This window comes from Neovison vison, chromosome 9 (assembly GCF_020171115.1).
Source record: "Neovison vison isolate M4711 chromosome 9, ASM_NN_V1, whole genome shotgun sequence".
Classification (NCBI taxonomy): domain Eukaryota; kingdom Metazoa; phylum Chordata; class Mammalia; order Carnivora; family Mustelidae; genus Neogale; species Neogale vison.
The window spans coordinates 11692743-11716616 of NC_058099.1; the positions used below are offsets into that span (position 1 = coordinate 11692743).

The 23874-nt window shown below is 38.9% G+C and overlaps 1 protein-coding gene and 1 pseudogene across 2 annotated transcripts; one reads left to right on the forward strand and one right to left on the reverse strand.

Moving 5' to 3' along the window:
• Nucleotides 1–3544: 3544 nt before the first annotated feature.
• LOC122917273 lies at nt 3545–4459 on the reverse strand (annotated as a pseudogene).
• Nucleotides 4460–9200: 4741 nt separating this feature from the next.
• On the forward strand, nt 9201–22967 carry ZBTB26 (zinc finger and BTB domain containing 26). Of its 2 annotated transcripts, none has more exons than XM_044264958.1 (2): nt 9201–9286; nt 18596–22967. In XM_044264958.1, the coding sequence occupies exon 2, from the start codon at nt 18606–18608 to the stop codon at nt 19929–19931; it is 1326 nt and encodes a 441-aa protein (XP_044120893.1). In that variant the 5' UTR covers nt 9201–9286; nt 18596–18605; the 3' UTR covers nt 19932–22967. The 2 variants fall into 2 exon arrangements, with proteins under 2 accessions (XP_044120893.1, XP_044120894.1); XM_044264959.1 differs by having other exon boundaries at nt 9201–9282.
• Nucleotides 22968–23874: the final 907 nt, after the last annotated feature.

The window sequence follows — 23874 nt, forward strand, 5'->3', positions numbered from 1 at the left end:
TTTTATGGATATCTCATTTGGCCTTACCACATAATCGAGAATGTTCGATTTTTCTCATTTTATAAAGGAGTCCAGCCTAAGTAACAATTCAGTCCAAAAGCCAAAAATGTGCCTCAAGTCCATGGGCCACTGGCTGCAACAAAGTTGCCTTGAGGTACTTGAGACACAAAGAACAGACCAGAAATAAACAAGTTTGTTTCAGTGTCACCTGAAGAGGGGCTGAAAATTTATCTTAAAATCATTCAAAAGTAGGGCACCTGGCTCGCTCACTCCTAGAAAATGTGACTCTTGATCTCGGGGTTGTAAGCTCAAGCCCCACGTTGGGTTTAGAGGTTATTTAAACATCTTAAAAAAAAAAATTCAAAAATGATCTATAGAGCAAAAGTAATAAAATGAGATTTAAAGTCCTGAATAACTTTACAATTTAGTTGGTAACAGAAACAATGGCTACTAAAGGTGCTAGTAAGTTATGACAACTTATAAAATATACTTACTCTTCCTTTTTCTTTATTAAAATAGCCTATGCTCTTTTCCTGGTGAATGAGTCATGTAATGTTTTCCTGTGGATAATGTATCCAGATCAACCAGAGAAAACACAAAAATGTTGTGCTCTGTTGCAGTCCTCTATGTGACTTGTCTACTATTATAATAGACTTGGCTGCACTCCCGCAGGAAAATAGCTTTGTTCTTTTTCTCCTTATAGTTACATAATAATACACACCCATTTTAAAGTAGTAATATCAAATAATAGATGCAATATTAGGAAATCTTCTGAAGTCTTGAAGCATTTTTAATATTTTGTTGACTATACATTCGTGTATTCTTTGATTCACTATGTATACCCCAAATATATATGTAAATCTTAATATAAGCTGTTTAAATAAAATTTTATTGCAGATTCAGTACAGTATGCCTTGGAGAATAGAAAACAGAGACAAGCTACAGTAAAAAATAAAACATCACATTCCCACCAGCAATGTTAATACCATAATGCAGATCCTTGTTCGCCAACATAGTTTTTCAGAATGAGATCACGTGGTTTAGCAATCTGCTTTATTCAATTAACAATATCCACCTTATCATTTCAGTATATTTTCCCCACATCCAATTCCTAGATCACATCCAATTCTCTTTCAACCTAAATATATTTTTACAGTTAGCTTTCCCAAATCATGTAATATTTCAATTGTTTGCCTCTTATCTATTATCTACTATAGTCGAATATCTTGTTGACTGAAATATATTTTTTTAAAGCTAGTTTTCCTAAATCAGTATCCAATCCAGGGCCACACACTACATCTGGTTGTTCTATCCCTTAAGTATATTTTTACTCTAGCACTTAAGAAAAATACTAAGATACAGGCTTACTGAAGAAATCAGGCCACTTGAGTGCAAAATTTCCCATTCTCTGGATTTGAATGATTGCTTCCCCAAGAGGTTATTGAATTTGTTCCTCTAGACCTGGTATTTCCTGGAAACTAGAAGTTCTGTTTCAAGGCTCAATAGATTAATGTGGTGAGTTAGAGCCAGAATGGGAAAATCCATGAATGCTAAGATGAAAAAAAAAAAGGGAAATTCAATCTATACATCCACGGATGCCCTCAGACAAAGTTTTTAAGGACAGTGCCAATTTCAGATTTGGATTTTCTAAAAGATCATTCTGGCATAAGTAGAAGAGGCAAAACAGGGTAAATGGAACAGTTTAGAGGCCACCTAAGATCAGAAAGATTTGGACTAAGGCAGAACAAAGGGGATGGGGTTAGAGGGAACAGGGTTCAAGAGATATTTGAAAAAGAAATATATTCAAGCTTGCTGATCTTCTGCCTGCTCAAACCTGATTTTGAGCTCTTCTAGTGAATTTGTCATTTCTGCTATTGTACTTTTTAACTTCAGAATTTTATTTTGGTTCCTTTCATAATTTCTGTATCTTTAATACTATTTCCATTTTTTTCTCATAGCTTTTCTGACTTCATCTATGTTTCCTTTTAGCTCAGTGAGCAACTTCCAGACAGTTGGTTTAATGTCTTTGTCTAGTAAGTCAGGTGTCTCCTCTTCCTCAGGGATGGTTTCTGTTGATTTATTTCATTCCTCTGAACAGGCCATACTTTCCTATTTATATGTCTTTTGATTTTTTTTTTGCCAAAAAATGGACATTTGAATGTTATAATGTGATAACTGTGGAAATAAGATTCTCCCCCATCCTAGGGATTGTTGGATTTAGGTTTTTTTGTTGTTTTATTGTTGAAGGTTATCTCTATACCAGGGATCAGGATTAGCCTAAGGTGAAAGGTCAATATCTTCTCAGTTCTTTTCTGAGCCTTCATCTTTCCCTGGTTATACACATTGGCTTTCTAATTTTCCCTATGTAAATGGCTGCTTCTGAATATCCTAATCCTTAAATGTCTGACTCCCAAATGGGGTAAAAGGGAAAACAAACACACAAAACAGGAGCTGTTCTTTCAAATCCCATAGAAACCAGCTCAGCCTATGGAGGTTGAAACAAAGGCAGCCACTCTTGCACCTGAATCTCAGAACTCAAAAGGAGCAATAAGCAATCAAAATACAGAACCCAGGTATTTGGTGAACAAGACTCTTATTTCCCACCACAGCTCCAGCAAGTCACACCAGAATGTGAACATAGTTGCTGGCCACAGGGCTGAAGGGTAGGAAACAGGGGGGTGTTATCATTCTAGAGGCTGACATTGACTGAAACTAACCTCAAACTTTCTCCTGGAAGATGCAAGAATTCAAATAGACTCCAGAGTTCCAAAATAGTTACTTCAGTTTCTGCCAGTACAACTGTTGTCTAGGTAGAGAGACGGATTCCTTGTGCTTCCTACTACATCTGAGGAACAGAAAGAAAAGAAAAAAAGAAAGGTGAATGGTGAATAGAGTCTAAGGGATCTGTGGGACACTATCAAGAGAAACGTACCACTGTGGGAATTCCAGAAGAGAGAAAGGGGAGAAAGAATAATAATCAGAGGCACCACTGTTACGCTAAAAAAAAAAAAAAAATTAATTAAAAAAAAAAAATCAGAGGCGCCTGGGTGGCTCAGTTGGTTAAGTGTCTAACTCTTCATTTCTGCTCAGGTCATGATCTCAGGAGCCTGGGATTGAGCCTTACATAGGGCTCCACACTCAGCACATAGTCTGCTTGAGATTTTCTCTATCCCCCCGCTTTTCCCTCCTTTCCTGCACTTGGTGCACACTGTCTTTCTCTAAAATAAATGAATAAATCTTTTTTTTAATGTATCAAAAAAGGAAACATCAAGTTTAATTTAAAAGAAAAACAAACCCAGAAATTGTCTGAGAAAACAACAGAACAAATTAATTCCTGAAAAGAGTTCTGCATCTTGGCGATCACATTTATTGAACGCATTGGGGAAAAAAATTAAAATGCCCGTTAGCTTAAGAACTTTTTTCTAAAGATTTTATTTGTTTATTTGACACAGAGAGAGAGATCACAATTAGGCAGAGAGGCAGGCGGGGGTGGGGGTGGGGGGGGAAGCAGGCTCCCTGCTGAGCAGAGAGCCCAATGCGGGGCTCGATCCCAGGACGCTGGGATCATGACCTGAGCTGAAGGCAGAGGCTTAAACCCATTGAGCCACCCAGCTGTCCCGTTAGCTTAAGAATTTTTGAGTTATCTGTAAATCAACTCATTTCAGGAGTGGAAGAATCCTTGGTCACTTCTTAATATCAAAATTTACACAGGCTTCTCTTTTGAATGTCTTCTACATTTAAAGAGGCAATCATACAAAAACTCCTATATTCCAGACACGATAAACTTCTTTGTTTCAGCCAACTCTTAATAGAGAGGCAACTAGTACAACACTATCTCCCAGGACAAAAAGCATCGGAATATTCCGTTTTGTTGATTTACATATCTCTTCATATGTTTCCTCATCAATTTCTATAGTAGTCACAGTTTCTTCCAAATCTCCCAATATCATATTTAAATGCTGATCATAAGCGTGTAATCTGCCTCAAAGCTCTCTGTCATTTCTCATTTTCACATAAATTTGCTCATCCAGGCTGAGCCTGATGAGATCCAGGGGCTCTTCTACAGTGTTGGTGGTTTGTTGCTGGTCCACGTCATATGCCATGTTTCAAACCCTGCGCCCTTTCCCCAAATGAATAAATCTTAAAAAAAAAAAAAAAAAAAGAATCAAACTGTACAAAGCCAAAGAAAAGAGAGACTCTTGAAAGCAGCAAAAGAGAAGTGATTCTTCACATACAAAGAAGCCTCAATAAGATTATCCCCCAAATTCTCATCATAAACCTTGGAGGCCAGAAAGCAGTAGGTTCATTATAATCAATGTGCTGAAAGGAAAAAAAAACAAAAAAACAAAAAACAAAAAACAAAAAAAAACTTGATAAAGAATTCTGTATCTGGCAAAACTGTGCTTCAGAAATGAGGGAGGGGCGCCTGGGTGGCTCACTGGGTTAAGGCTCTGCCTCCGGCTCAGGTCATGATCTCAGGGTTCTGGAATTGAGCCCCACATCTGCTCAGCAGGGAGTCTGCTTCCTCCTCTCTGCCTGCTTCTCTGCCTACTTGTGATCTCTGTCTGTCAAATAAATAAATTCTTTTAAAAATCTTTTAAAAAAATCTTTAAAAAAATGAGGGAGAAATTAAAATAATCTGATTTTTAAAAAGCTAAGGGAGTTTGCCAATAAACCTGGCCATCAGAAGTGCTATAGTCAATCCTTCAGGTTGAAATGAAAGGATGCTCAATGGTAACTTGAAGCCATATGAAGAAATAAAGATCTCTAGTAAAGATAAATGTGTGGAGAATTATAAAAGTATTATTTTAATTACAGTTTGTAACTCCCCTTTTTATTTCCTTTATGATTTAAAAGACAAGTGCATTAGGATATTAATCTATGTTATTGGGCAGAGAGTATATAAAGACATAATCTGTAACATCAATAACAGAAAGAAGGAGCAGAGCTATACAAGAGGTTTTGTATGCTATTAAAGTTGGTATCAATTCAATTAGGTTGTTATAACTCTTTGGTGTTAAATGCAATTCCCATGACAACCACAAAGAAAATATTTATAGAATATTCACAAAAGGAAATAAGAGGTGAATTAAAACTTTTCACTAAAAAAAATCAAATACACACAGAAAAGGACAGTAATAAAAGAAATGAAAGGCACAAAGGCCTATAGAAAAGAAATAGCAAAATGGCAGAAAAAAAACCATCCTCAGCAGTAATTACTTAAAATGTAAATGGTGTAAACTCTTCAATCAAAGACAGATGTGAGCAGAATGGATTAAAAAAAAAGAAAAGTTCCAACCATCCGTAGAAAAGACTCATTTTAGACCCAAAGATACAAATAGGTTTAAAGTGAAAGAATTTTTAAAAAGCTATTGCAGGGGCTCCTGCTGGCGTTAGTCAGTATAGCATGCAACTCTTTATCTCAGGGTCGTTCGATAAGTTTGATTCCCGTGTTGGGCCAAGAGCTTACTTTAAAAAAAAATTTTTTTTAAGTTCCATATAAATAGTAATCTAAGAGAGTGGGTGATTATACTAATGTCATACAAAATAGACTGTAAATCCAAAAAACTGGTTACAAGAGACAAAGAAGGACACTATTTATTAATAAAAGGTTCAATGAAGCAAGATCATATAAAGATTATAAACATCGGGGTGCCTGGGTGGCTCAGTCATTAAGCGTCTGCCTTTGGCTCGAGTCATGGTCCCAGCGTCCTGGGATCAAGCCCCACATCGTCTTGGGATAGAGCCCCATATTGGGCTTCCTGCTTGGTGGGAAGCCTGCTTCTCCCTCTCCTGCTTCCCTCCCTTGTATTCCTTCTCTCACTGTCTCTCTGTCAAACAAAAAATCTTAAAAAAAATTATAAACATTAATATACCTGGTAGGAGACCCTCAAAATATATGAAGAAAAAATGACCAGAATTACAGGAAACAATAATAGTTGGAAACTTCAATACTCCACTTTCAATCATGAATAGAACAACTAGATAGAAGTTAGGAAACAGAGAACTTGAAGATCATGCGAAACCAACTAAGCCTAACAGATATGTACAGAAAAGTCCACCCAACAATAGCAGAATACACATTTTTTTACATTAACATGGAATATTCTCCTGGACAGACCATATAATTAGGCCACAAAACAAGCCTCAATAGATTTTAAAGGATAGGTATCAGACAATGTATCTTCTCCAACCATAATGGAATGAAGTCAGAAATCAGTAACATAAATAAATGTAGATTACACAACATGCTTTTAAACAACCAATAGGTTAAAGAAGAAATCAAAAGGGAATTAGACCATATGTTAGAAACAAATGAAAATGATGACACAACATACAAAACTGATAGGATGCAATGAAAGCACTGATTAGAGGAAAATTTATAATTGAAAATGGCTACACTAAAAAAGAAGAAAGATCTCAAAAATAATACCCTAACTTTATACCTTAAAACAAGAAAAATTAGAAAATAAACCCAAAGCTAGCAGAGGGAAAGAAAGAAAACAGATGAGAGTGGAAATGAACTAGAGAACAAAAAAGAGAAAAATCAATGAAACCAAAACCTATTTCTTTTAAAAAAAACAACAAAAAGCAACAGATCTTTATGGAAAAAACTAAAATCAGAAAGTGGATATCACTTCTGACATTCTAGAAATAAAAGGATTATAAAACAATGCTGTGAACAACTGTAAGCCAACAAATTAAGTAACCTAGAAAAGAAAACAAATTCCTTGAAACACACCAGCTATTTAAACTGATTCAGAAGAAATAGAAAATCTCAGCACACATATAACAAGAGATTAGGTGAGTAATCAAAAACTCCCGAAAAAAAAAAAAAAAAACAGTCCTGTCCCAGATGACCACCAGTGAAATGTACCAAACATTTATTTATTTATTAAAGATTTACTTATTTATTTATTTATTCGAGAGAGAAAGAGAAAGAGAGAGCATGAGCAGGAGGAGAGGCAGAGGAAGAGGGAGATGCTGACACCCCTCAGAGCAGGGAGTCTAGCGTGGTTCTCTGTGCCAGGACCCTGAGATCATGACCTGAGTCAAAGGCAGCTGCTTAATCCACTGAGCCACCCAGGTGCCCCGAAATGTACTAAACATTAAATGAATAACACCAATCCTCCTCAAATTCTTCCAAAAAAATTAAAGAGGAAATATTTCTTAACTCATTCTATGAGATCCTCATTATCCTGATACTAAAGCCAGATAAAGTCATCGTAAGTAAGTTATAGACTGGTATTTCCTGTGAATATAGATGCTAAAATCCTTAACAACATTTAAGATAATCAAATCCAACAACATATTAAAAGGATTATTCTCCATGTCCAAGTGGGATTTATCACAGGAATGCAGGGTGGTTCAACATAAAATCAATCAATGCAACATATCACATTAATGAAACCAAGAGAAGAAAAACACGTAATCATCTCAATGGATGCAGAGAAGGCATCTGACAAACTATAATGCTTTTCATAATAAAACCTCATAAAACTAATTTTAGAGGGAAAATTCCTCAACATGATAAAGGTATTTGTTAAAAACCCACACTGAATGCCATACTCAATAATTTAGCTACCCCTCTAAGATCAGGAACAAGTCAAAGATGTCGCCTTTCACTGCTGCTATTAAACACTGTACTCGAAATTCTAGCCAAGATTATTAGACAAGAAAGAGAAATAAAAAGCAAATTGTGAAAAGGAAGAGGTAAAACTATCTCTATTCACAGACAACATGATTATATGGAGAGAAAATCTCAAAGAACCCACAAAAAGTTACTGAAGCAAAAACAAAAATTCAGTTAATGTTGCTGGGTGTAACACCAACACACAAAAACCTGGTGTTTCTACACACCAACAATGAAAACTATGAAAAGGAAATGAAGAAACAATTCCATTTACAATATTATCAAAAAGAATTAAATACCCTGAGAGCCTGAAAACATTGCTGAAATTAATAAACACCTCAATGCATGGAAAGACGTTCTGCATTCACAGGAAGTCACACTTAAACTTGTTAAAGCAGCAATGCCATCCCAAAGTGATCTACAGATTCAACACAAGATCAAAACTACAACATCCTTTTTCTCTGAAATGTAAAAGGTCATCCTCAAATTTATATGGAGCTTCAAAGGGTCAAAACAATCTTGAAAAAGCATGAAGTTGAAGGACTCACGCTTCCTCAAAGATGAGAGGACAGAGAGCAATAAACCGTCACATATATGGTCAAAGGTGCCAAGACCATTCAAAGGGTAAAGAACAGTCTTCAAGAACCGGAGCTGGAAAAACGACATCCACCTACAAAAGAATATGAAGTTGGGTACAGCTGTGGTGACTATTACACAACAGTGCGAATGTACTTAATGTCACCGAACTTTACATTTAGAAATGATTAAAATTATAAATACTTCCTTTTACCACATAATACCCCTCTCCCCAAGGGGGGGGGGGCTTAAAAAAAAAGGAGAGTCCAGGGAGCTATTGAATTGGCAAGGAGAAGGAAAGGACTCCAGAATGATGATAAAGTTTTCTGGTTGGCAGGACTGCGCGGATGATGCCGTTTACCAATACAAGGACTACAGGCCGTAAGAAGCAGGAATGCATACGAACTTGAGATAATTAAGGTACATTAAGATTGGGACAACCAACTGGAGATGTCTTCTGGGCAGCGGCCCTGGAGCTCAAGAGACCAGTTCCGGATGGCGTGAGTGATTTCTGAATGGTCAGCACGTTGCAAGTGACAGAAGCCACCGGGATGAGAGAGCTCTCTGGGAAACAGCAACTTCCAAAAGCTGGGAGGAGTCCACCACCTTCTGCCTTCAGGGCCCCAGCTTCGCGAGTCCACATCCCTAGGCGGGAGGGGCTTACCGAGGCTTAAGTGCGGAGGTGCCCTTCAAGCCCACGCCCGCAGCAGGCGGCGGAGGCCCAGCTCTAGAGGAGCGGCTCCAGAGCGGCGAAGCGCGCAGGGCCTGAGCCCGGGACGCGAAACAACCGCCACAGCTCTGGGTCAACGGCGACACTCTCGCAACACCTCTCTCGGATACTCTGCTCCCTTCCCTCCGCGCGCAGGGTCCCTCTCCGAGCCCCGTCACCCTCCGACTCTTCCGATTGGTGGAGAGGACCAAGGGACCTGGAAGTTGTTTTGTCCGGCGAGGGCTGCCCTTCCGGTTCCGTTGGGTCCCCCTTTGGCTCGGGTTCCCTGCCCCTCCCCCTTCCCGGAGCCCCGAGGGGCCGGAGCTCCTGGCGGTGCCGGATCCAGACGGTGGCTTTCCCCCGGGTCTGTAAGTGCGGAGGCGGCCGGAGCGCCGGGCAGGGGTACGGGGTCTCTCAAGAGGGAGCCCCCTTGGGGCCCTGGATTGGCCGGGACCTGCTCTGGGATGGAGGCGAGGAGCTGGCCTAGGCCCGGTGGGACTTAAGGAAGCCTTGGCCCGGCCCACGCTGTGCCCCGCCCCTTTTTCTTCCCGGCGTCTGGACTGGGGCGCCTAACTGTGCCCCAGGGACCTCCTCCTGGGACCCCAGCTGAGGGCCCAGTGGTTGGCTTGGACGCCTGATTCTGGCATCTTGTAGGAAGTGCAAGAGTTGAGGCCCTGGCAAGGCCTCGGTGCCAACCCGCTGGATTCACTATGCATGCTGACCTAGGTTACCCTTTTGCCGGGGTTTCCCCCAGATTGGCCGGTGGCCACAGCATCTTTCCTATTACTTGCGCTATGCTAGGTACTGGGGCTTCTTAAGATACCCTTTCAGTATTCCAGGGTCAAGTTTGGGAGCCAGATATAAACAAATAGTTGCTCCTGCGATTTATGTATCAGGCATGTATGTGTGAACTACCCAACGGGCAGTTGCAGGGAAGGCTGAGGAAAGAAGGTGACGTCTGAATTACACTTTTTGCAGAGGATAAAGTGGAGAAGAGCTCTTCAGGCAGAAGGAACAGTTCGCAAAGCTTTGAAGGAATGACTGAGGAGTGAAGAGGAGGAAGTAGGGGGCTCTTGTGTGTTGGAGGAGATACGTATCTGGGAAAGTAGGCTGAGGTCCAGATAGTGAAAGGTTTAATCCTAAAGGAGTTAGGTAGTTTTAAAAGAGTTTTAAGTGGGAGACTTACATAGTCAGATTTGCAATGTAGAAAGCAATGTTGTTCTAGAAGTCAGCTTATAGAAAAGAAATGTCTCTAAGCTGATACGGACTCTTCAATTAATGTCTAGGTACTCTTCCTGGAAATTCTTTTGAAGAAGTAATGAAATTAGCCTAGTTAAGGAAGCCTGAAATGGAGTTATGACAGTGTTACTGGAAAGAAGGGAAGTATGCTTAAGTGAATGGTATAATAACTCCATAATAAATTGAATGCTGGGGGAGAAAGATGTAACAAAGCTGCTTCCTAGGTTTTCGGCCTTTGGCATTTGAAGAATGTTGATGCTAATATCAGCAATAAAACCATAAACTTCTAGATTACAAGTTTACAAATAAATTACAAGATTACAAGTAAATTACAAAAAAAAATATTTTTTTGGACATGTTGAATTAAAGGTATAATAGAATAGCCACATAAAACTGTCCACTATAGAGTTGGAAATGCAAATCTGCAGCTTAACCTCAGTGTTGTGGCTAGAGGTAAAAGTTTGAGTCATTGGCATAGAAATGCAAGCTGTGGTAATATTTGGCATCAGGAAGGAAGTATTGAGAAATATGGGAATATTTTGGGGGGAATGCATTTATGAAGCAAAAAGAGGAATTAATTGGTGGGATAGCAAAAACAGATGTAGGGGATTATGTATAAAAGTATAGGGTTCCAACAACCAAGAAGACCCAGAATCAAGAGAAGGGAATTTTGGGAAGGGTCCAATGGGACAATTTGTGCAGAGCATTTCGGGAATGAGGGATGGGGGGAAAGATTGCGTTTCTGTAGTAAGACATCATTAGTGGGGCACCTGGCTGGCTCAGTCAGTAGAGCTTGCAACTTTTGATCTTGGGATCATGAGTTCAAGCCCCATGTTGGGCATAGAAATTACTTTAAAAAAAGAGAGAGAGATAGAGAGAGATCTTTAGAGACCTTTTAAAAAGCAATTTTAGTAGAGTGATGAGGTGTAATTTATGAAATAATGGAGACCTCAACTAGTTTGGTGTTAAATGAGAATGAGAAAAGGCTATACATGTGAAGTGTTTCACAAAGAAAATTGGCAGGCTTTATTTGTTTCTTCACCTAGCAAATGCTTATCAAGCACATTCCAGATACTGTTCTAAGCTCTTTTAAACAATAATTTAATTTTTAATTTTCCATAGCAACACTATGAAGTATCACTATTTGACAGATGGGAAAAATGAAGCACAGAAGGGGTTAAGTAACTTGCCCCGGGGTCACACAGCTAGTAAGTGGTTGAGCAATATTTTCCTTCTAGGAAGTATAGCTCCAGAATCCATAGTTTTATCCACTGCATTAAGCAGTGACTGAATATGGTAGTGAAAGGAGTGGGAAATTTTTAAGAAAAGATAGGTTCATTGATTAAAAAATGGAAGGCTTGGAAAGAGATCCTAATTGAGAAGGTAAGTAATGGGTGTATGTTTATATTACATATTTGCTTTTTATTTCCCTCTGTCTTATATCCTCTTCCAATCAATGCCTCTTTAGGTCAGTTTCTTTCACAATTAGGTCAGTTTATCCCATGCTTTCATCTATCACTTACTATCTTTAATCAAGTCTCTTTAAATTCAGTCTCTATCCAGCTAGCTAATGAATCTTCCCCATCGTGTCATGTAAGATTCTTCGGCTCATCATTTTAAGACCAGACAGATGATCATCCCCTCCAGTATTCCTTAGCTAATGAGTGACACTGTGTCAAATTAATCTAGTCATTCAAATCAGAGGTCTTGGAGTCATCTTAAACTGTCCTTTCTTAACCCCACCTTGGTCACCAAGTCCATCACTGATGTTCTTTGAAATACCTCTCAAATCTGTTTTCCTCTCTGTATCCATATGATTGTTGTCAGTATTCAAGCCCTCATTATTTCGATCTTGATCTGTTAGAGTAATAGCGTACTACAGGTATCCTTGCCTTCATGTCCACTGTTCTCAGAGTCATTCTCCATTAATTTTTATTTTTTACTTACTGAGTTTCAGACGGTGAAGGAGTTTAGGTGTCACACATCTCAAGTGATAGAATAGGAGCCTAGGGCAGGTACTGTTGAGTAACCTGAGGTAAAGTTAAGTTTGGTTAAGGTTGGCCATAAGGATGGGGATTTAGGGATTTTTTTTTTTTTAAATAGAGAATGTAAATAAAACATTGAGAAACCAGATGGGCTTTCTGAGGAGTAAGCCTTGAAAAAAACAGCAAAAAATCAAGGACTAAGCTTTGAAGGATATACTTACCTTTACACAATTTATTGGATCCTTGAAGAGCAAACAAGCAAAAGAATGATGGAAAGCTGAGGCCAGTAGTTAAGCAACTTGACCATTTCTGTACAACAGTTTGAAAGAATGAACTAGATCTATATTCAACATGTATAGCTGTCGAAACAATAAATGAAAAAAAAAGTTGCCAAACAACATGTAGAGTTTATGTGTAAGAAACATAGCTTATATTTTCTGGGGCTAGGCATATAGAAGTATTGTTTTTCAAGTGGAAGGAAGAATCAAAAAGTACTAAACTTTTTCAGTAGTAAGTGGAAGATGGTTGGGGAAGAGAACTTTAGACTTACAGTTAAAAATAAAAATAAAACAAAAGATTGATAACTTGGACAATGTAGTGTCATGAAAGTTACCCAAATGAAGAAAGAGATTGAGGTTTGTAGAGAGAAAGATTGTGATGTAATGCAACCTTTTTGAAAAATGGAGTATGGTGTTAGTGAGAAACAAACATTTCCAGGTATTATGAGTACTAAGTTGAAAGATAAGGTTATTTCTATGAGGTAGATGACAAAATAAGACTGACATATAGCTTTGGGAGTTTATTATGTGGGATCGAAAATTTTTCCTTATAATTAGAGGTATTTGAAAAAGAAACTTTGATATTTTCTCACTACCTGTAGCAGAGCAGTAAACATTGTCCAACTTAGAACATCCACTGATCCTTTTTGGTTACTCCTGTTTGAACGAGGGGAATTTTCAGGTTAGTTGGCACATTTGTTATGGAGATAATTATGAAAGAACTGTATAAATATAACAAAGAGAAAAGGGTCTTAAGTGAAAATATTCCTATTACACCAATGTTTGATAAATAGGTCATTCACAGCTTGCTAATAGGGGCAGCTGGGTGGCTCAGTCCTTTAAACTTCTGTCTTCAGCTCAGGTCATGATCCCAGAGTCCTGGGATGGAGCCCCCTGTTGGGCTCCCCGCTCAGTGGAGAGCCTGCTTCTCCCTCTCTGCCTGCCTCTCTGCCTACTTGTGATCTCTCTTTGTCAAATAAATAAATAAAATCTTTAAAAAAAAATAAAAAATAATAAAAAAGGGAAAAGATACAAGTGTGAAATCAGGGCACCTGGGGGGCTCAGTTGGGAGTTTGCCAGCTCAGATCACAATCCCAGTGTCCAGGGGTCGAGTCCCAAGTCAGCTTCTCCTCCCTCTGGTCCTCCACCCCCATTCATGTCCTCTCTCTCTCTCACTCTGCTCTCTCTCTCAAATAAATAAAATCTTTAAAAAAAAAAGGTGCTAAAAGAAACTTAGCACTATTCAGCTTTAGTTGTAGTCATCTAGGCAATAGATGATAAGGACTTGAACCATGGCAAAGACAGACAGATTAAAGAGAGAGAATTTGGAAGTCATTCTGAGGGATCAACAGAATGTGGGACCAAGTCTCTATTCTATCTGATTAAGTTCTTTACTTTCAGTTACTCAAAGCTCTTTTATAACCTAGCATTATGTGAGTGATTTTTATGAAACTTACAAATAACTGCTACTGTACTTAGAATTATGGTTATTTGCAAATGGTATTCAGACTTAGTATATAAATACACAAAAGATTGAAAAATAACAAAGTGAAAATAGGTGAGAAATGTAAAACAAGGATAAGGGAATAATTGCAATCAAGAATACGACTAGTACAGGGGCTCCTGGGTGGCTCAGTGGGTTAAGTCTCTGCCTTTGGCTCGGGTCATGATCCCAGGGTCCTGGGATGGAGCCCCGTGTCGGGCTCTCTGCTCAGTCGGGAGCCTGCTTCCCTCTCTCTGCCTGTCTTTCTGCCTGCTTGTGATCTCTGTCTCTGTGTCAAATAAATAAATAAAATATTTAAAAGAAAAATAAAGAATATGACTAGTACATAAAAGGCTTACTGTTAAAGTCCTCTTTACTTGACACAAATTTGGCCTTACATCCTACTCTGTTTTTAAACATAAACCTTTTGTTGAAGCATAACTCAATACACAAAAGTATGAAAATCATTAAATGTACAGCCGAATGGATATGAGGAGGGAGGTCTGAACAGTTACATAGTTAACATTATTCATGGGGTAGAACTTCAGCTAGTCCTTTTGTTTCATACATGGACTTTAGCATCACGTAGCTTGGGCCCAAGTTCCAGCTCTAACACTTAATATTTTCCACCTCTCATAAGTTGAGTAAGTTACTTATATCCTCCAAGATTGGGCTTCCTCATATGCAGTGTGGGGATGCTAATAATACCTACCTCCTGGAGATTTTGAGGATTAGGTGGGTCAATTTAGTAAAGCACTTAGCACTTTACCTTGGACATAGCAAGGATTCAGTAAAGATTAGCTATCCTTTTTCTTTCATTAAACCGGTTTATAAGAAACAATTATTCCTTTTCATTTTGACATTTTTTTAAAGTAAAAAAAAATTGTTTAAAATTTGGGTTTACATTGTCAAAACTAGTTTGGTAACAAACGCTAGAAAGGAATTTTCTCCCAGAACACTCAAAAGAGAATATGGTGATAATGAAGGGCCTCTCTTCCATAGCACAATAATAATTTTACAGGGGACATTAAAGAGTTAATTATTCTGCTGGATTTGTTGAATGAGTTGTGTGTAAAGTAACACTTGGTCCTTGCCCTCAAATAACTAATATTGTATTGAAAAGAGAAATTAGTGTCAGGAATCAATTAAAGGGATAAACTGTGTGGTCCAGAAATAAGAGTTTATCAAAGGCAGCCAGTGGAGTATACTGACACATACTAGGCAAAACTTCTTAAACAGAACAAATTTTCCTCACATTCTTGGACTGTAGCAGAGAAATCAAAGCAAGCACTTTCCTGGGGTACATACCTATTGGGCTGCTCCTGCTGTTAAGTTTCTTGAGACTGATAGAAGTACTCCAGCTCCTCATCTTTGAAGCTCCAAGGAACAATTACCCTTGAGAATAGTTATCTAATGCACTCTGAGTATTATCATCCTATAGATGGAAGGCATTAATGATCATTGTTGGGTGTGTGTCAGAAAATACTGACCTGAGGGTAGACTCAGGACAAGCTAAACTCTAAAAAAAGAATGCTCCTTTTGTTGGCCACTTGAAGCAACAGGCAATTTTATAACTTACAGTTATAAATTCAGGCATTCACTGTTGCCAGAATGAATGTATGAGGCCACTGTAATTGCTCAGACTAACCAGTGATTATATAATTTTGCTGCTTTCTTTATTAATATGTTTCTTGTATTTCCTAGATTTTTCCTTTTTATTTGATATTCACCATCTTTTCTCTCATACAGCATTTGCTTCTGTATGTCCTTCCTTTCTCATCTTTATTGTGATAATTCATTACCTGTGCATTCAGGATGCCATACAAAGGAAAAGCTTTATAATTTCTGCATGTCTGTTTTTGTTAATAAACCATGCCAGTTCTCCTTCCTACATTTCACCTTTCTTCCAATGACAGTTTCATTCAGCTGAACTCTTAAGTTTGGAATCTTTATACATTCCTTTTTTTTTCTCTCTCTCTCTCATTTTCTGTATCTAGTCAATTACCAAGTTCTTCAAAATATATTATTATTTTTCCTTACTCGGAATTCCCATTTTCGTTCCTTTCTAGGCTCTCAGGGCCTCATTTTCAACAGCAGTTCTTTCTTCCTTCCACTGTCAAATTCTATAGGTCCAATAAACACAAACTGAGCACCTCCTGTGTGTTTAGTACAATATTAGTTTAGGGGAAGATACAGCAGTTTGAACAGAAGATGGTCTGGCTGGTAATGTGGCTGCAGTAAGTAGAATTTGAAGCAAAAGGGAAGTGTTTTGCCGTAGAAGATGCAGGTTTCCAGCATCAGCCTCATTGAGTGAGATGATGTTTCCCTCTAATGTCATGAAGCTTGCAGTTTGGAGGAGAAGGAACAAGTACTTAATAAAGTATTCTGAGTGTTATTGTAGAGGTGCTGTACTGTGGGTCCAGTAGAGACAACTGTTCCAGTCTAAGACGTTAGGTAGGGGCATCTCAAGAAATAAAGGAGTGATGGGCCACCTGACTGGCTCAGTTGAGAGTATCCCACTCTTGCTCTTGGGGTCACAAGTATGAGCCCTGCATTTGGTGTGGAGATTACTTGGAAGGAAGGAAGGAAAAGAAAGTCAGTCAGAAATGACTAGGAGTAGTATTTTAAACTAAAGAAGTAACTGTGCTGGGGTGCCTGGGTGGCTCATTTGGTTGAGTCCGCCTTCGACTCAGGTCATGATCTCAGGGTCCTGGGATCAAGCCCTACATCGGGCACTCCACTCAGCGGCCAGTCTGCTTCTCCCTCCCACTCTGTGATCTCCCCCCCCCCAATAAATAAAATATTAAAAAGAAGAAAGAGAGAAAGAAAAGAAAGAGGGAGGAAGGGGTGCAGGGGAGAGGAGAGGAGGAGAAGGAGAAAGAAAGAAAGAAAAAAGATAACTGAGCTAAGGCCTGGAGTCAATAGAGTGCTGTCATGCACCAGGCACTGAGCATTGTAGGACCTGGACTTTGCTTCAGGAGCTGGGTTCTATGAGCCTTGGTAAGTCACTGTTATAGAAGATAAGATTATAAAGATTAATCTTCAGGATCTATATTTGATCAATTACAGCTGATTGTCTCTTGTGACTCTCAACTATGGAGTTGATGAATGCACAAAGTTCAAGGTGAATTTATTGATGCGCTAAGATTGTAGAGCTGTTTTTCAAGGATAGAGCTGATATACCTACTGATGTCACTCACATGAGACTGGTGTATAAACAGAGGGTCCGTTTATTATTTTTACAATGACTGGTGGACTGGAATTATCATGTTCACATAGCCATTTCATCCTTCCCTTTGGAGAGAAACATGGGAAGCCAATTTATCAGAAAATCATTTAGGGAGTATAGAATCAGAACATAGAAACTTTCTCCGGAGGAATTGCTATATAAGGGAGAGATAGGCAAAGAGTTTGGCAGACACCTTATCCATGGTTGAATGGTTATCCCAATGTTTACCTTAATTATTATTATTTACCTTAATTAATTATTATTGTGTTTAATTCATCAGTTTATACTCCAAGGTTAGTCTTCATCCAGGAGACAATGGGAAGTCACAGAAGGATTTTAGGCAGGGTTGGATCTAGTCAGATCCAGTGTTTTTGAAAGTTAACATGTGGTGTAGAAGTTGTATTAGAAGAAATAGAAGCTGGAACCCAATAAGCATTTATGATCCTGTTCTAGTAGTCCAGTTGATGAGTAATGATGGATAAAGAGGAGTAAAGAAGAAAAAAACCAGAATCTATAAGCTATTAATTTGATTGACTTTATTCCTGCTCAGATTCCCACCAAGTGGCTCATCTGGTTTTTCTATATAAAATATTTAATTTACTTTCTATATCAAGAAATGCTGCTTGAGAATTTAGATTTGTCCAAAATGCACAGGATAAAGACTTGTATCTTTGACACTGTCTAAACATTGTCCCTTTACATTCCGTTTATTGCAAATGCTTGTATGAATAAATGCACATCAGTTTAAATAGAAGAGTGTTTACCCAGGATTGGGGCAAGCAAGGTCACTACAGTTCTTTCTTTTTTTTTTTTTAAGATTTTATTTATTTATTTGACAGAGAGAAATCACAAGTAGATGGAGAGGCAGGCAGAGAGAGAGAGAGGGAAGCAGGCTCCCTGCTGAGCAGAGAGCCCGATGCGGGACTCAATTCCAGAACCCTGAGATCATGACCTGAGCCGAAGGCAGGGGCTGAACCCACTGAGCCACCCAGGCGCCCCTACAGTTCTTTAAAGTAGAAAGCAAAGGGAGATTCTTCTTTTTTGCCTTTGAAGAAGCAGGTTCACGGTATCATGCAAAAAAAAAAAAAAAAAAAGTTACTTTGCTACTTGTTGGGATGTTTTTAGTATGTTTTTGAAACCCTATAGAATTCTCATTTGAGGAGTGGAAAAAATGCTTTTAGAGTAAGCACTATTCTTGTATTAAGTATCTTAAGAAGTTGAATGGATGCCAAACTATTTACAGTGATACAAGTCTACTCCTTAGGTGCAATTGATACTTGATATGGAATAATTTTTCACAGCCTTTGAAAGCAGTCACACTAGCTTCCTCTTTCAAGGAAAATTTCATTTGGATACATACAAAGAGATATGTCAACACAGATTTGTTTTTGGAAGGAAAAATCCAGGTTTCTTAATTGTTTGAATTTTCTTAAATTCATCCTTTTTACATTTCTGTTCTTTAGGTCTGCCAAAATGTCTGAAAGATCAGATCTCCTTCACTTCAAGTTTGAAAATTATGGAGATTCAATGTTACAAAAAATGAACAAATTAAGAGAAGAGAATAAATTTTGTGATGTTACAGTTCTCATAGATGATATTGAGGTACAGGGGCATAAAATTGTGTTTGCTGCAGGTTCCCCCTTCCTAAGAGACCAGTTTTTACTGAATGATTCCAGAGAGGTGAAAATCTCCATATTGCAGAGTTCCGAAGTGGGGAGACAATTGCTCTTATCCTGTTATAGTGGTGTGCTGGAATTCCCTGAGATGGAACTGGTCAATTACTTGACTGCGGCAAGTTTTCTTCAGATGAGCCACATTGTAGAGCGGTGCACGCAGGCCTTGTGGAAGTTTATAAAGCCAAAACAACCAATGGATAGTAAAGAGGGATGTGAACCGCAGAGTGCTTCTCCCCAGTCAAAAGAACAGCAGGGAGATGCCAGAGGCTCCCCAAAGCAGGATTCACCTTGTGTTCATCCATCTGAAGACAGTATGGATATGGAGGACAGTGATATTCAGATTGTTAAGGTAGAATCTATTGGGGATGTATCCGAGGTTAGAAGTAAAAAAGATCAGAACCAGTTTATTTCTTCTGAACCCACTGCTTTACATTCATCAGAGCCCCAGCATTCCCTGATAAATTCAACTGTGGAAAACAGAGTAAGTGAAATAGAACAAAACCATCTCCACAATTATGCCCTTTCTTACACAGGCAGTGATAATATCATCATGGCCTCAAAAGATGTCTTTGGGCCTAATATTCGAGGTGTAGACAAAGGCCTACAGTGGCATCACCAGTGTCCAAAGTGTACCAGGGTGTTTCGTCACCTGGAGAACTACGCCAACCATTTAAAAATGCACAAACTCTTTATGTGTCTACTCTGCGGCAAGACTTTTACTCAGAAAGGCAACCTTCATCGACACATGCGTGTGCATGCCGGCATTAAACCTTTCCAGTGTAAGATCTGTGGGAAAACCTTTTCTCAGAAGTGTTCCTTACAGGATCATCTTAACCTTCACAGTGGAGATAAGCCCCATAAGTGTAACTATTGTGACATGGTTTTTGCACATAAGCCAGTTTTGAGGAAACATCTTAAACAGCTGCATGGCAAAAACAGCTTTGATAATGCCAATGAAAGAAATGTGCAAGACCTCACAGTGGATTTTGATTCTTTTGCATGTACAACAGTCACAGACTCTAAAGGGTGTCAGCCACAGCCTGATGCAACACAGGTCCTGGATGCAGGTAAACTGGCCCAAGCTGTCCTGAACTTGAGAAATGATAGTGCGTGTGTGAATTGATTAGGGGCTTTATGCTCACAACTTAGAATGGACTGAAAATGTGGCAATAGTCTTGAGTCTTTTTAGGAGTGATTTTGATAGTCTGACTTCTCCAAATCCTCTGTGCGGGTTGTAGGGGTGAGTCAAAGCACTAACAGACCAGGCAACTTACCACTTGGAGTGGTCTTGCCTTCCTTTTGCCCTCTTCCATTTTGTGTTTTGAATTATTTATCCCGTGTTGCCTGTTCTCCTTTCCCAAGGAGTATTCCATTTGTCTACCTAACATTGACTTTTGTCTTAGACTGACACTATTTTAGGCTTTTCACTGGGCACATTCTGAAGGTACCGATAAGTTAATAACATCACCTACAGTCCACTAATAGATGCTATGCTAAGAGAAGTGAGTAGTATTTTTCTTTGGCCGAAAAAAATAGGCTGAGGTACAAGGTGATACTGCTCTTGGCCTGAATATGTGATAGAACTTCTGGTTGCCTACTGTTAATTGCCTACTGATAATGAATCTGCCTCCTACCATTTGTACTTGTCTTGCAACTGGCTATGAAGTGTTTTGGGTTGTTCTCTTTTCTTAAATGGTATTATGGCCCAACTTCATGTCACTGAGTGGTTCACATAGACCAGAGTACAGTCTTTTCAGCAACACCTACAGACCAGTAGTTAGGGATCAGCATGAGGAGCATAATTAACAAAGGACAGAAGTACAATTGTATAATAGCACTTACATAGGTGGTCTTCCCAGAAAGAAGCCAAATGCTTATAATTAATGTATAATTTACTTGTGGATGCTTTTGAAGTCAGGATTGCTCCAGGCACACTTAAAATGTGCTCAAGTATAATGGTCTCTCTAAAAAGGGGCTATTTGGGGGTCCGTCTCCGGACTTTGTTTTAGAGGGCTAACCATCAGAAAGGGGAGTTTGGCCTTCACAGTTTTATCTGGTGTAATCTCTGAATTCTCATTTCTTCCTGTACACTAGTTTCCAAATGGATGAAAAAAGTGGATCACAGAGGAGCAATCAGGTTTTTGCATTCAGATATTCCTATAAAGGTACACAGTCCCACCTTGCCATGTTTGATAGATCACTAATACAAAATTGATCTTCCAATATGGAAAAACACCATTTTTTTCCCCAAAACACAACTGTGTTTTTCCTAAAGCACATGTTATAGTTCAGAAATAAAATTTTGAGTCTTAGTAGCTTTTGGCTCATCAGTTAGATTTAGGTAATAGGAGTCTTAGAGTACTTAGAGAATCTTAAGAAATCATATACTCCGCCTCTTTTTTTTTAAGTTGGGGTATCCAAAGCTCAAAGAGGTGGCCTGGCCAAGGTTGGCCGAAGTAGAGAAGTGACTAAGAATGAGCTAATGTCTTCTTATTTCTCACTAGCTCTTGGCTTAAAAAGATACAGTACATGATCAAGAGTATATTAGCAAAAAGCTCCCAGTTTGTGCTTCACTTTTGGGAATCCCTGTTGGCTTTTTGAGACAGCCTGGAATTTGCAAACAAAACATCACAGGAAGGATGTGGGGTTTTTTTGTTTTTTGTTTTGGGGGGAGTTAGAGTCAGTATTACATTCTTCTCAAGAAATTGACTGACTTGGTAGGTGGTGGTCAAGGAGGGAAAGGACAAGTAAGAATAATGTGAGAAGGATCAAAATGTGAAACTGATTTTTGTCTGGAAGCAGTGTTTATTTAGTTTCCATCAGGATTTTCTGTTCTTATTTTTGAGCTATGAGAATGCATGTACAGATAAACCAAAACTGAAGTTTAACTTGAATAGTCACAGGGAATTCTTCAAGTTGTTATAATTTAATGCATTTACATGTGAATCTGATTTGAGTTACAATTTCAACCTTTTGTTAAAACACTTAAAATGAGAATAAAATTGAGTGATAAGACCAATAGGTATCTTATGCCTAAGGTCACTCATTTTTATGGTCTAATGATGCTACCTAGCATTTTGATTTTTATATGATCCAGCCAAAGAGTACCAAGTCTATGCAACGATGAGACATTAATATGTTAGCCGATGTTTTTCTGAACATCATTTCACCATAGGGAAATTTCAAGTTGGAGTGCTTTCTTTGCTTACATTCATATCCCGTTTTTGTTACTGGTTTGAAAACTAAAAGACATGGGTTCAAGTAAGATTGGTCTCTTTGGTTGGAGACGATTTCTGGGTTCATTCAGTAGTTGAGAAGCATTTATTGGGCACATTTGTTGCCAGGCACTATGCTAGATACTGAGGATATGAAGGTAAGATTGCTAACGGTCTCTGCCATCACAGAGCTTATGGTCTCAAACGGTCTTGTGTGGTCTTAGATAAGGTGATTTAAACTAGGAATAATAAAGAAAATGCCTTGCTTCCTTTGATTACTTAAAATCAGCATCTTGATGGTTTTTTATAAGTAAAAATTCTAATTCCCACCTTTTGCAGCTGCAAACCACTAAAGTGATTTACAGTCTCCTCCATTTCTTGGCTGGAGAGGTGTTCTGTTTCTGTGAGACATTTCCTTAATTTTGGAGGGACTTGACTTTTCTCCTTTGTTTATACATGTTATAGATTGTATTGCAAAGTGGTCAAGTTAACTGATATCAAATACATTTTATAAGGGAAGATGATTTTCAAAACTAGTCCTATTCTTATAGAGGAGGAAGATTTTTTAAACCTTAAGTCATTCTGCATTTGTATTTTATGGATCCCTAGGCTAACTAAAAAGAACTCTCTTTACCATAGTTTGGTTTTTAAAAAATTACTGTGTGTCACCGTTATTTATTTATTATTTAATTTTAAAGACAAACTCCAAACTGAAGTGGCTCTGAGGTAAATCAGATGTGGTTTTGTTTTAGTTTCTTTATTAGAAGATCTATAAATGGAGGGTGACCAATGTCACCACTTCTAAAATATTGTCCTAAACAAACCAGAATATTTTATTTCAGCTGGTGAATAGCTGTTCTAAATCTGTTGTATGTTAGACATACTATGAACTACCTCTTCACTTATTATGGGGAAGTTTCCTTAATAAAAGTGTGACAATTAAATCTCTGGTGTCAGTGGTTTCTTTTCTCTATTCCTCCTGCTTTCCTTTTCAGTCGCCTAAATTTGAATAAGGAATGCTTTCTTCACTCCTACTGTTTAAAACACATATTAATCAAGGGCTCTGAGCATGGCTTCTGAAGCAAATCTGGTTAACTAGAAATTGTTAGTAGGGTCTTACTTCCAGAGGGGGTAGAGCTTCTCCTTTTAAGAGCTAGTTCAGACATTCCTTCATTTAGGAAATACTTAATGTCTACTCCATGCTAGACTTCGGGGATGCAAGGATCGTAAATCACTGTCTGAAATACCTCCGCCCAGATGGGTCACAGACTTCAGTACAGGTATCAAAATAATGAAGGCAGCCGAAGGGCTCACAGGCTCCCAGCTGGGAGCCCACTAATTCAAGGGCAATTCAGAGTGGCTTCAGGGACGACGTGATTTATGAACGAGATTCTGAAGGATAAGTGGGGGGAGAGAAAGGGCACGTGGGAAGAGACAGTTCCAAAGAGGAGACAGAAGGTCTGGGTTTGCCTAGGACTGGCGTGTGGGGAGGGGGTCAGATGACGGTGACATCGCGATGGATGAATGAAGATCCAGAGGCAGGGGCCAGATCCTGATGATCATTAGACAAGCATTCTCGAATGCCGATTTTTATGGCGGTCTTCTTTCCTCGGTCACATTTTAAGTTGTAGATGGCCCAGAGAGGAGAGAACGGGGCCCGTGACAACCACGAGGGCCTCCCAGCGATCCCATTCAGGGTGCTCCGATAGACGCGCTGTACTTCAGCCTCACAACCCGTCTGCGATACGGACACTGGGGAGAACTCACGAAGGGAAAGGCCCGCTCGCCGAAACTGGGGCAGGAGAGATGGGATTTGCCGGAACACGGGTCCCTCTCCGCCATTCTAGGAGC

Bases quoted from the DNA above. Each gene is read 5' to 3' on its own strand.
- ZBTB26 (XM_044264958.1), top strand. From the start codon at position 18,606: ATGTCTGAAAGATCAGATCTCCTTCACTTCAAGTTTGAAAATTATGGA.